The following is an 11,972-nucleotide window of genomic DNA, read 5'->3' as shown; positions in this document are numbered from 1 at the left end:
CTGGGATATGGTGCACCTCAAGTTTGAGGGTTGTTGCCCTCTAGGGTGCTGTTTTCACCTGCTACAAACGGTTCTCATACTTTTGCATTAAAGAAACTCTTCTACTCTCATTTTGTTTCCAGTGCATTTTAACTCTACAAAATTGTCATAAAGCCTCTACTTAGGAAACCTGATAACTTAAAGGACCATTCAGAATCCTTAAAATCTTTTCTTTTATTAAACTTTCAGAGCTGGCTTTTTGCTGATTGGGTATAGAAACTTAGTTGTTTTTGTTTTTGTTTTTCACTTCATCTATCTTGGAATTTCCTTGCCCCAGCTAGATTTTATCTCCTTAGGAACTATGAAAAGAAAGCGTATCAAAGATACTTCTTTAAAGTTCTCTGATACCTTCAGTTTGTTAATATGATAATGTACATAAATAGCATATAAAATATACTATTAAACTTAAAAGATCTGGGAAAGCTTTTGAACACCCCCACCCTTCAACACACACATGCACGCCCATGCTTACGCACAATACCAGATACAAAGAAGGTGCTAACTCAGTATTTATTAAATTTATTAAAGGCCTTCTCTTAGAATCACAGAGGAAAGCAAATGCTGTGAAGCATGGCTGCCTAGAAGAACCTTTATTTGAAATCTTTAACAAGATATTAAAAGAATAATGACACTACTGTGTCTAATGAAAAATGAGTGTTTGATTCTAACATATTCAACATATGAATTTCATTATACATATTTGATCTGAAATAGAAATGAAATTTTCTATATCTTATTCATTCTTTCATTGTTTTACTCATTAAATCTTTGTTGAGCGCCCACAATGTGCCAGCCATGTGTCAGGCATTTGGGCTAGCATGGTCAATGAAGATGACATGTGCCTGCCCACATGGACCTTACAGTCTATAGGAAAGACAATCAATCAAACAAGTGATTTACAATGAAGTGTGATGAGTGTTGTCACAGGACACACTAGATACATTAAGAGCACATAGCAGGATAACAGAATTATGTGGGGCATAAACATGACAAGGGTTACACATGGGGCTGGGGGCCTTAGTCCTTGGAGGTCCTAACCAAAGCAAGGCTGATTTAAAAAAAAAAAGCTGCCTTGAACTGCAATGACCATGGGAAAGGAGGCCCTGTATGGAGGCGGTACTTCTGCAGTCTGGCCAATGCCAGCAGGCAGGTCACTTCCTTGTCCTTTGGGAAAGGATGGTGATGATGGAGAAGATCAAGAAGATCACACCAGCCGTGCCTCCAATTGCCAGGCCCAGGATGCTGCTGTGCACCTGCATGGCCTGACAGTGTTCCCCCGTGTAGAAGAAAGCGTGTCCAGAGATGCACCTGAGAGAAAAGGATGTGAAAAGAGTGTGGGAACTACCCAGGCCTCAGGTTCCTCCTAGCAACCTGCATCACCACAGCAATAAAAATAGCAAATGCTCACTGAGCAGGTCTCCCTGGTGCCTGGTTTCATTTCAAATGCTGTATATGAATCAACTAATTTAACCCTGCAACAACCCTTCGAGGTGGAGGTTATTACTTGGACATTCTCATCATCTTCATCTTACAGGAAAGTTACAAAACTTGCTCAAGTTCACATTGTTAGTAAGCATTTCACACTTGAAATTTAATCCCAAGTGGTATGTCTCCAGATCCAGGATTCTCAGCCAGCAAGGATTCAGGAGGAAGGTTTGAGACACTAAAGGAATACATTGCTTGACACTGGCTAAGAATGTAAGCTACAAAGGAGATTCCTGAGCTACAGTCTGACTTAGAGCATCAGTTATAGTTTGAAAACTTCTAGGTAATATCAAATAAAATGTTACTATAAGGTTATTGTACTGTCACTATCTCAGGAGGCTGCCCTGACGTTCACATGAAATAATAGGGACATGGCACTTATCAAGGTATTTGACATATAAGGGCCAGCCCTTAGTTTTGTTCCTTAATGTTATCTAGTATAAAGATCAGCTGACAATCTTAGAACCAAAGCATATAAACGGCAGTGTCTCATCATACCTTTATAACAATTCCAGCCTTTGTTTCAAACATTCCTACCAGAAAGCCTACTCAGCAGAATTCTACAGGGCAGAGGGAAAAAATCAGAAGCCAGCATCTTCTGGCCAGGAGCCACATGCCTGTAATCCCAGCACTTTAGGAGGTCAAGGCAGGTGGATCACCTAAGGTCAGGAGTTCGAGACCAGCTTGGCCAACATGGCAAAAGTATCAAAAAAAAAATTAGCCAGGCATGGTGGCGGGTACCTGTAACCCCACCAACTCCAGAGGCTGAGGCAGGAGCATCGCCTGAACCTGGGAGGAGGAGGTTGCAGTGAGCCAAGATGGTGCCATTGCACTTCAGCCTGGGCAACAAGAGTGAAACTCCATCCTACACCAAGAAAAGGAAAAAGAAGTCAGTATTTTCTTTTACTAATCCTGAATGATTTTACCTTCCAAGGCCTCCTCTCTATCCTGGGAATTGACTTCTTAGAAATCAGTGAGTAATAGCAAGTTTATTCCATTTTTTTTCTGACCCAGTTCCCTCCAAACACAAGTTAGTGATATCCCCTAGTGTTACCTTAGAAAAACTTATTCTGCCAACTCTAAGCTGCAGGTTTCTAGGAGAGGAATAGTTTGGCCAAGTAGGGGCTGACATATAAGTGGCAACCCTGGCCTTCCTTAGCCTGAGAAGGATGATGCGCGTTAGGGGTACATATTGGAATCTGGTATCCAAGGGCCTGTCAGGCAAAGACATGCAGACCCATGGCTTTGGAGGCCATAAACAGGTGAGCCTTCCCTAATAAAAGGAACCAGAGGGATTCCTGGAAGAGTGACTGATTCTATGGGTGGGGCAGGGAAAATAAAAGATGAGCCTAGAGTTTGCTATTGTGTTAGAAAGTCACAGTGTGTTCATAAGGTCTGGTGTTGAAAAAGCACAGAAGTCAACCTGGAAGAGCTCCCAGAGGCCAAAGCTGGGACAATAGAAGCAACAGAATGAATAATGAAATTATTGCAACAGAACCCACTGAATAAAATACATGTTTATGATTCCTTAGTGATAGAAATAAATAATTGCATAAACAAATTAACGGGTTGAAGGGGCCATAATTCTTTACAGAACAATTCAAATGAATGAATGTGAAGGAAATAGGAAATTAACATTAGAAGATCCCAGCGGTGAGTATTGCAGGTAGGATGTGTCAATAGATGCTGAAATTAGTGTGAGAATTTGAGGAAAAGCAGGATGTCTCCATGATCTTGAAATATCTCTCCCAAGAAATATATTAATTACAGAGGGAGAAATGGTAACTCTTCAGTGGCGAGGCCTGGCAGATGTGCTGCTGGCCAGACGATGAAGGTTTACATCACCAGTAATGACACGTATTGACATGTACCTGCTCACATGATGCAGTGAGAAGGCATATCACATATTTACTAATCTGTAACTTTGATCTAATCATGAGAGAACAAGATAAACCCAAATTAATGAAAAATTTACCCCAAAAAAATCCCTGACCAGTAATCTTCAAAAGTGTCAAGGTAATGAAAGACAAGAAAGAACTGAGGAATTGTCCCAGATTGGAGGGGATTAGGACACAGAAGACACAAAAGCTAAATATAACGTGAGATCCTGAATTGGATCCTAAAACAAAAAAGGACATTAGTGGGAAAACTGGGAAAAGGTGAATAAGGCCTGTAATTTATGCACTAGCATTGTGCCAATGTTCATTTCTTAGCTACACTAATTGTACTGTGTAATACGCTAACATTAGGGAAAGCTGAGTGGGTGAATGGTATAGAGAAAGTCTCTGTAGTATTTTTGCACCTGTAAGTCTAAAGTTATTTCAAAATAAAAGCTACAAAAAGAAAATAAAGTGGAAACTGAAAAGAACTAAGAACAAATATAAATTTTTGAGATTAGCAGAATGGTTCCTACATCTGCTACTGTTCAAATGGAACTGTTGCTTCTATCATCACCTACATCTTTTTATGAAGCAGTTTTTAGGGTTTTATACAAGCAAACATTATAAAAAGAACTATTAAATATAGCAAACTATGCTGCCAGACAGACCTAGAGGCAAGCCCTAGCTTCAGTATTTTCCATCTGGGTACATTTTAGATAAATCACTTAATCTTCCTAAGCTTCAATTTCTTGATACACTAAATGGGGCCAAGGAGAGCCCTTACGTCACAGGTGGCAGTGAGAGTGAATTTAGATAATGCATGTAAGATGCTCAGGATGCATAGCAAGGGGTCAGAAATATCAGTTCTTATTACTATTATTGAAAATATAACTGTAATAATAGTACAGTGTAAATGACAGAGTATAGAATAATAATCATTAGCAACATCTGTAGTCAGTAAAGATTTAACCTTCGTCCTGAGACCCACTGTTATGGAGTAGAAAGTCCGTAGGCTAAAAGCCATCTTGGATGTTATAAAAATTCCAGGAGTATCCAAGATGCTGTTGACAATGCCCCAAAGGAGGAAAAGGGATGAAAATCAAGAGACAAGGAGACCTGGGACGCCTCTGTCCTGGCAGCATAAGCCCATGAATCCAGGGCACACCTTCTTGAGTCAAGGAAAACTGCACCCAGTTGACCATTTTAGGTAGCTTTTGCCCTGCTCTGCAAACAGTGCCCTTTACCAGGGGTAAGCATGCACACCACCCAGGTCGCAGGCTTGCCTGTCTCCCCAGCCACAGAACCTACCTGCAGCTCGCCATCCCCTTCTCATTCACACAGATGCCATCATTTTGGCAAGGGTTTGGATCACATGGGTCTCTGAAGTACTGTGGCCAGTCGTGGTCCTCCAGGGGGCCCATGTTTTCCACAGACCGCTTCTGTCGGCTGGGCTGCCCCTGGCTCAGGCTGACAGGTAGAGCTTCTTCTATCACGGCCTTTCCCGAACCTTCTTTGGCGACCTGCTGTTCCTGGCCTTGGAGAATGAGGCCTTGGGGGCTCAGCCTTTTGTCTTTAATGGGAACTTCAGTCTGCTCGAGGTGGGTGATATCTATAGGAAATAGAGAGTCATAAGGAAGATCCAGGATTAGTAGCTGACTACAGTTAACTCCCACTTCTGGTGAAAGTTCCGCAGCCTGCTTCTATCTCCTGTGGGCATCACCCTTAGTGACATGGAAAAGTGGCTTTTTAAAAATTTTAATATAATCAAGTTATATTTTTATTTATTGAATTTGCAGAATGCAGTGTAAACTTAGCATGGACAGACTGATGGAAACGAAACTGAAATCAGTGAACTGTTACCTTTGATAAAATTATCAAAAAGATGACACTAAAATTTCAGTTTCTTTCAAGGACAGTTAAAAAAGATGTGAGTCCTTGGCCAGTTGAATAAAAGGAATTTTTTTTACAACACATTTTTGTGACCTCATCCCCACCCTCCATGAGTGCTTTGAAATCAGGATAAAATCAGTACAGCACCAAGAGCATAGGATTATTTACTCACGAAGACCAACAAAAGTACCTTCAAAGTCCACAAACATGATGAGGTCATCATTTTTCAGGAAACTCCTCCTTTTTAGCATTTGGTGTGAGATGAAACCACTCCAGCCCCAGGGGATGCTTCTAAAACAATTACAGTCGGTATGATAGGTTCCCACCTTGGACGGCCTGTCCCAGATGACAGTGTCATTTATCGCTGCAAAGTTGTAGGTAACATAAAATCACATTATCTCTTTATATTTCACTTTCCAGTTTGTCTTTAATGAGGATATAGAGCTTTGTTCATCAGAAAAAAAAAAGTGTGGGAAAAAAATTAGGCTATTTTCTCTTTCCAGGAGAATTGCAATTCAGATTTGAAAGATGGGAGAGGCAGAGAATCACAGCTCTCAGTGATCAGTTGTCTGCTACTGAGTGACTTCCTTAATGAAGAAAGAGGGACAGCTATGGCTTCTTTCTTCTGAGGCCTACGTTTTCTCTTTTGTAAAGAGAAAAAACAGTTTGCTCATTTCTTTACTGATGTAAGGTTATTTCATGGACATAGTGGCATTCAGTACTATTTTAGGAGTAAGTACATTAGCTCTGCACAGAGCCTAGCAAGTTCCAGGTATCTGATGAATGATTAGCAGTATCTGCCTCCTCAATCACAATGAGATCAGTGAGGCAGGGACCAGCTGATTCACTTGTATTCTAAGTACCTAGCACAGAATTTGGCATATGGTAAGCCCTGAATAGATGTTTGATGAGTGAATTTAGGAAAGGGAAGGAGGATGTGATGGCATTGAACATCTTAACTTGGAACTCCAACACGACTATGTTAATGATATTCCCAAGGGGACCATGTGAGGGGAACGTTACTCTCTCTTGGACCACAGAATCACATCTGTGGGCCTTTCTGGGTTGGGGGCAGTTCTTATTTATGCTGACACCACCCACCTGGAGATGTGTGCAGCTTGGAGGTAGTGAACACCATGCTTGAGGACATCCTATTGCTGACGTCGGGCTCCTGGTCGAGGATGGTCATTATTACCTGTCTGTTTTCTACTGGCCACTCCAGGATAGCATCATTCTCCCCACTGCACAGGTGAAAAGAAAGTCCCAAGTAGCCAGAGCTGCCAGAGCTTGCTCTGCCATGGGGGTATAAAGTTAACCCAAAACCATATCCCTCTGAATTGTAGAATCGAGGGCTCTGCAGGTTGTCTCCTGGGCTGGTGTTCTCAAGGACTTGGGAGAAATTCCGGACTGTCCAGACCCCTGTGGGGCAGGGGGTTTCAGTCAGAGTGATGTCATCCAGGTAAATTCCCCCAGTTGAGTTCTGAGGGTCGCCTTTTGTGCCCTGGAAAAGGTAGCGAAACTTCCGTTCTTCTTTGAGCACCACATGGGCAATTTTCCAATTATGGTCATCATCTCCTGAGGACAGAGAATAATGTTGGTGAGAATTGTGGCCAACACGTAATGAGTACTTATTATGAGTTTGGCACAGTGCCGTTTGCTTCCCATAAATGATCTCATTAAATCCTCACAACAGCCCTATAAAATAGGTACTATTGTAAACCAGTTAAGTAACTTTTTCAGAGTTACACATCTAATAAAGAAAAATAGTTTTATAAAATACTATTATTTATTTAAAATTCGTATTCAAATCTTAACCATGAATTTGTTTTCCACTATCAGTATAATTCTACAGGTACTGCATTTCCTCCTCAGTTTTCTCGTTCAACTGCAACCCCTAATGTTAGCACCGAAAGCCCAAGTGTTAGGCTGAATCATATAAAATAGCCATTTTGTAAGCCAAACGTCGGAAAATAGTAACTCCATATGGTCCAACCTGTGACTCGTTGCCAGAGAGCCAGAAGGAATGCTGAAGAGCAGATAATAACCTGTAGGACAAACTGGATCTTCCCTACCCGAAACTGACTCCCTCTCCGACATCTAGACATTTTCCTCTTCCTTATATTATCTGAAAGTCCAACATGTAGGGGAGCTAAGTAATCCAAAGAGAGTAATTCACATTCTAATAAGGATTAGGTCTACTTGCTTTTTCTCTGAGCATGAGCTAGAAGTGGGACTTTTGAATTAAGGGCTGAGGAAAGATGCTGAGAAAGTTGTTCTAGAACATGGGATCCTGGGCTGAACAGCATAAAAAGCCAGACAGGAGCTTGGGGGTACTGGAGAGAGGAAACTGCGAAAGCTGATCAATTCAGAATTCCCTCCAAGAGATGCCTCTACACTGATATTTTGCACAGGATATTCCCTAGGGTTGGGCTTGAAGAGGAGAGGAAAAATGCTTCCAAGTGGAAGTCATGTTGGCTAAACTGAGTTCCTACAGATGAGTGTCTTTTTTCCTTTTTCTGTGTCTTTTAACCAGAAATCTACTTACAGAACTATACTTTCCTTGAAATGGAAAACACTTTTCATCTCCATTTGTTTTCAGGCCATTCTCTCTAAGGACAACTTCAAGGGACAGGTCTAACAATGTTCTGTTTCCTAGGGTGGAGCTGATTATGGCCTGTGTGGTTAGGTTACACGGGAACATAGGAGAGAGGTGGAGAAGGCACATGGCCACCTCTGTAACCTACAAATCTAAGTAGTTGCCATCTCCTGGGGAGAGCACTGCAGCCAAGTGAAAGACACATGGACTTGAAGGGTAATAGGTGCCAGAAAGTCTAGGAATAAGAACAGATATATAGAATTTGAACTATTTATCAAGCAGGGTTACAGATGATGGGAATTCTGTCAAGAAAATAGGATTCTGTTCTTGCTAATGAGTACCTGCTTTGTTTTTTCTTAATATAGGATGCCAAAGTGAGGTTGAGATGTGGGAATTTGGTACTGGAAAGAAGACCCAAGAGGCTATACTATATATTCAGAGATTCATCTATGAAATTATTAAGCAAGTTTTGTTTACATGCTTCCACAAGGCTGCCCTAAATTAGTCAAGCAATAATGCTACTAAGATTGTTTGAGACAAATTTAATTCCTGTTAGTTCAGAATTGTCATCTATAGGGAAGTCCTGGCCTCAGTAAAAACGTGTGTGTGTGCATGTGCATATACATACACATAGTTGTATGCAAACATTTTTCATGTAAGTTTGTATATAAACATTATGTATGTATATAACATATATACAGATGTGCATATGGACACATTTTGTATGTAAGTGTTTTGGTCAAAATACACATTTTGCAAAAGTTAAAAACTATTCAAATTGATTGCAATTATCTTAAGTTGAATGTCACATAAATAACACTAAATGATATTCAATTAACCTTTTTGAAAAACTTCATTATCAAAAGAGTATCAGAATTGACTTCTTTAAAAATCCATTCATACCGTGCTACCAGGGAATTTACACAGACATACTCTGAATTCAGTGAAACACAAAGCACAGCAGTGTAAAAAACTAAATTAAGCATGGGATGTTTGCTTTGTTGATTTTATGCTTAGAAGGATAACACTTTTAGCTTTAGACAAAAGTGAGTGATAATAGGTCCCATCAATATTACTGAAACTCTAACTCATTTTCTTATTAAATATTTACAATCCTTGGTAACATAACACATCCTCAAGTCTTAAAGGGCATCTAGCTGTCATCCTTTCATCATATAAACTGTGATAAATTTCAGTCCAAAAAGTGAACCCCTCAGAACTGTTATTTGTAGAGCTTCCAGTCAGTCCACAAAGTGGCTTGGATATAGGCGATTTGGGCACCTGTTCTTGCAAATGACCTCTAAGGAAGCTTTCTTCTTGAAAAGCAGCAGGTATATAAAAAAATAATTCCTTCCTCTGGACTCATTCCAACTGAGAAATTAAACGCTAAGGTAGGCAGGTGGATGCTAGGATAATCTGGCTATAAATCAAGATCTAGGGTTATAAACAAAGTATTTGTTTTCCTTTGTTGTGGTGGTGGTTCATTCGTAACTAGAAAAAGGGAGACAAGCTTCCCTACTTTTCAACAAAAAATTTCTCAATCTATAATCATTTACATTCTGGGCTTCTTATATAAATATAAAAAGTGACACTTAGGAACACGTAAGTGTTATAGAAAGATAATATATACAAATGACTTATTTCCCACCAGCTTCACAAGTAGGGTTCAAATTACTTTAGCATGTTAAATAATGGCATCACTTGGTTTTCTGAAACAGATGCAAAACACTGTTGTCAACTATTTTTTTTCTTTTGAGACAGAGTCTCATTCTGTCACCAGGCTGGAGTATAGTGGTGCAATCTTGGCTCACTGCAACCTCCGCCTCCTAAGTTCAAGTGATTCTCCTGTCTCAGCCTCCCAAATAACTGGGACTACAGGTGCATGCCACCATACCCAGGTAATTTTTGGATTTTTAATAGAGATGGGGTTTCACTATGTTGACCAGGATGATCTTGAACTCCTGACCTCGCGATCTGCCCCTCCTTGGCCTCCCAAAGTGTTGGGATTACAGGTGTGAGCTGGTCAACTATTTAACTACTCTCTCTCCAGCAGCATCAGTTCCCACATGTCTTTTACCTTCTGATCTTCACTCCTGAATCACCCATTTTCTCAGCCTTAACCTTTGCTTTCTTTAAAATTCTAGTGAAGACTGGATTTCTATATTCTGATTGGCTTCTTACAAAAGTATATTTCAGCCCTACCTAAACCCAAGATATGCTTCTAATTTCTGAGTAGTTAAAACATGCCATATATTATGTTACACTCTGAGAAGAAAGGAAGTGGGTGGAGGAAAAGGAGGAAGAGAGAAAGAAGGAGGAGTAGGAGCCAAGAGGGAAGGAGGAGAAGAAGCAGGATCCCAGGTTTTAAGCCACACCATTCCTTGTGTGAATGTCTCTAAGTACCTTGAAAAGTCTGCACCTTGACCAGCTTGCGAACGTTGCCTGTGCTGTCATCCCTTCTGACCCAGACAATGAGTCTGTCTGAAGGGCTTCCTGTCATTTTATAGAAAAATTGCAGACACTGCTGCTTCCTCTTTGGGTAAAGAATCCGAGACTCCAGTAGGGCTGCATCTTCTGCTGACCCCGAGCTGGTGCTGAACTGCATGAAGTAGCCGGCACCTATGGAGAGAGCACCCAAACATCACATCTTTGACTTCCCACATCCCAGGGTGTGGGAAATAGTGAAATAGTAAACCACAGCCATTGTCCAGGCAACAAAAGCTAGAACTTTTCTGAGGAAAGTAAAAAGATGGGAATTCATCAATAAATATTTTGTCTCAACGGACGTAGTCACTGGCAAAGCTTGCTCTTCACAGTTTGATAGCCTTTGTTCCAAGATTGTGAAATGTATACCTCTGACTTAAAGAAACACAGGCTTCAAGCAACGTTTGATTGTTTGATGGAATTTGGTGTCTGTGAGATGAATTCTATTTTCTTCATTGACTTCATTCTTTAAATTAGAGATTCAATCCAAGGAAAAGAGTTGGGATGGTTTCCTCATTGTATAAGACACCGTGGAATTCAAAGGCTTAGGATTTGGTTTTAAACATTGACAATGATAAGGGTTCAGTTTCCCCTGTTGCTAGTCTGATAACTGGGTGTATTATCGGCGGCAAAAATAATCTTTACTATAGTATCAGAAGGGCTATTCAGGACACATTAGAGACTAAATGGGAATTTCTCCTAAATGTAAAGGAAGGCATTAGAAGAATGCTGAAGAGGGTGAAAAGTGTCTACATTAGTGCCAGAGATGGGATTTACCTGACTCAGATATCTCAAAACTCTTTCCCCTAAAAACAACTAAGCCAGCTAAACAAATGTACCATTTGGTAAACCACATGTTTGTCCAAGTTGAGCACAATGAAAAATTCTTGCACATAAAGAGGTTCTTTAAATGGTGTTCCAGCAGTCAACCCCATGTAAAGATACTTCATTCAAAACATTTCACAAGATAACAATAAAATGAGTGTACAGTATAGTACTGGGCACCGCAGCAATGCTCCATAATGCTCCCAGCTTCATCCTGCCTCAACTGAGGCACTTGCTTTTCATATCAGCAGCAAGCAATGATGCTTTAAATAAGCTCCCCACCAAGCTTAAAATATCACAATGGCTTTAATGCTAAATCAGAGCAAATTATATTCCCTTGTATTTTCTTCTCAATATCTGAACTTGCCTGAAACCTCTGAATTATAATTACATATTGAATATCTGGGTTAGAAAAAAAAAAAGAGCACACAAGGCTAAAAATGTTTCTAGGTAATTCTTCCTCTCCTGCTTAGGTGAACTAGGAAGTATGAATTGAGAGTAAAAAAATTCAAGCCCAGAACTCAGGAGGCCTGAATTATCCCCAGCTCTGCCAGTACCTAGATATGTATTCATTTCTCTGAGTTTTGAATGAGAGGAATCCTTCCAAGGGATCCTTTGAGCTCTTCATGTCTACGCATCCACCTGAATTATGGGAGAGCTCTCTACCAGCAAGACGTATTCCATTAAATGACTCCTGTGGAAGAAACATAATAGCTTCTCAAGTTAATATGACACAGCTTTTCCAGATCTTTCTTCTGGGGTGTGGTCCTTTC

The 11,972-nt window shown here is 40.4% G+C and overlaps 1 protein-coding gene across 3 annotated transcripts in view; it reads right to left on the bottom strand.

Annotated features, from left to right (window-relative positions):
- Positions 1–530: 530 nt before the first annotated feature.
- Positions 531–11,972, bottom strand: part of MEP1A (meprin A subunit alpha) — a 41,459-nt gene continuing 30,017 nt past the window's right edge. For all 3 annotated transcript variants that reach the window (XM_017505150.1, XM_017505151.2, XM_037730151.1), the window contains 5 exons: positions 10,294–10,509; positions 6,396–6,869; positions 5,485–5,658; positions 4,713–5,013; positions 531–1,347 (listed from right to left, as the gene is read on the bottom strand). In XM_017505150.1, coding sequence (XP_017360639.1) covers positions 1,191–1,347; positions 4,713–5,013; positions 5,485–5,658; positions 6,396–6,869; positions 10,294–10,509 — 1,322 coding nt within the window. In that variant the 3' untranslated portion in view covers positions 531–1,190. The remainder of the gene's footprint in view (positions 1,348–4,712; positions 5,014–5,484; positions 5,659–6,395; positions 6,870–10,293; positions 10,510–11,972) is intronic.

This window comes from Cebus imitator, unplaced genomic scaffold (genome assembly GCF_001604975.1).
Source record: "Cebus imitator isolate Cc_AM_T3 unplaced genomic scaffold, Cebus_imitator-1.0 Scaffold334, whole genome shotgun sequence".
NCBI classification, from domain to species: Eukaryota; Metazoa; Chordata; class Mammalia; order Primates; family Cebidae; genus Cebus; species Cebus imitator.
Note: the sequence above shows the minus strand (reverse complement) of the source record. Positions and strands in the feature narration are given on the sequence as shown.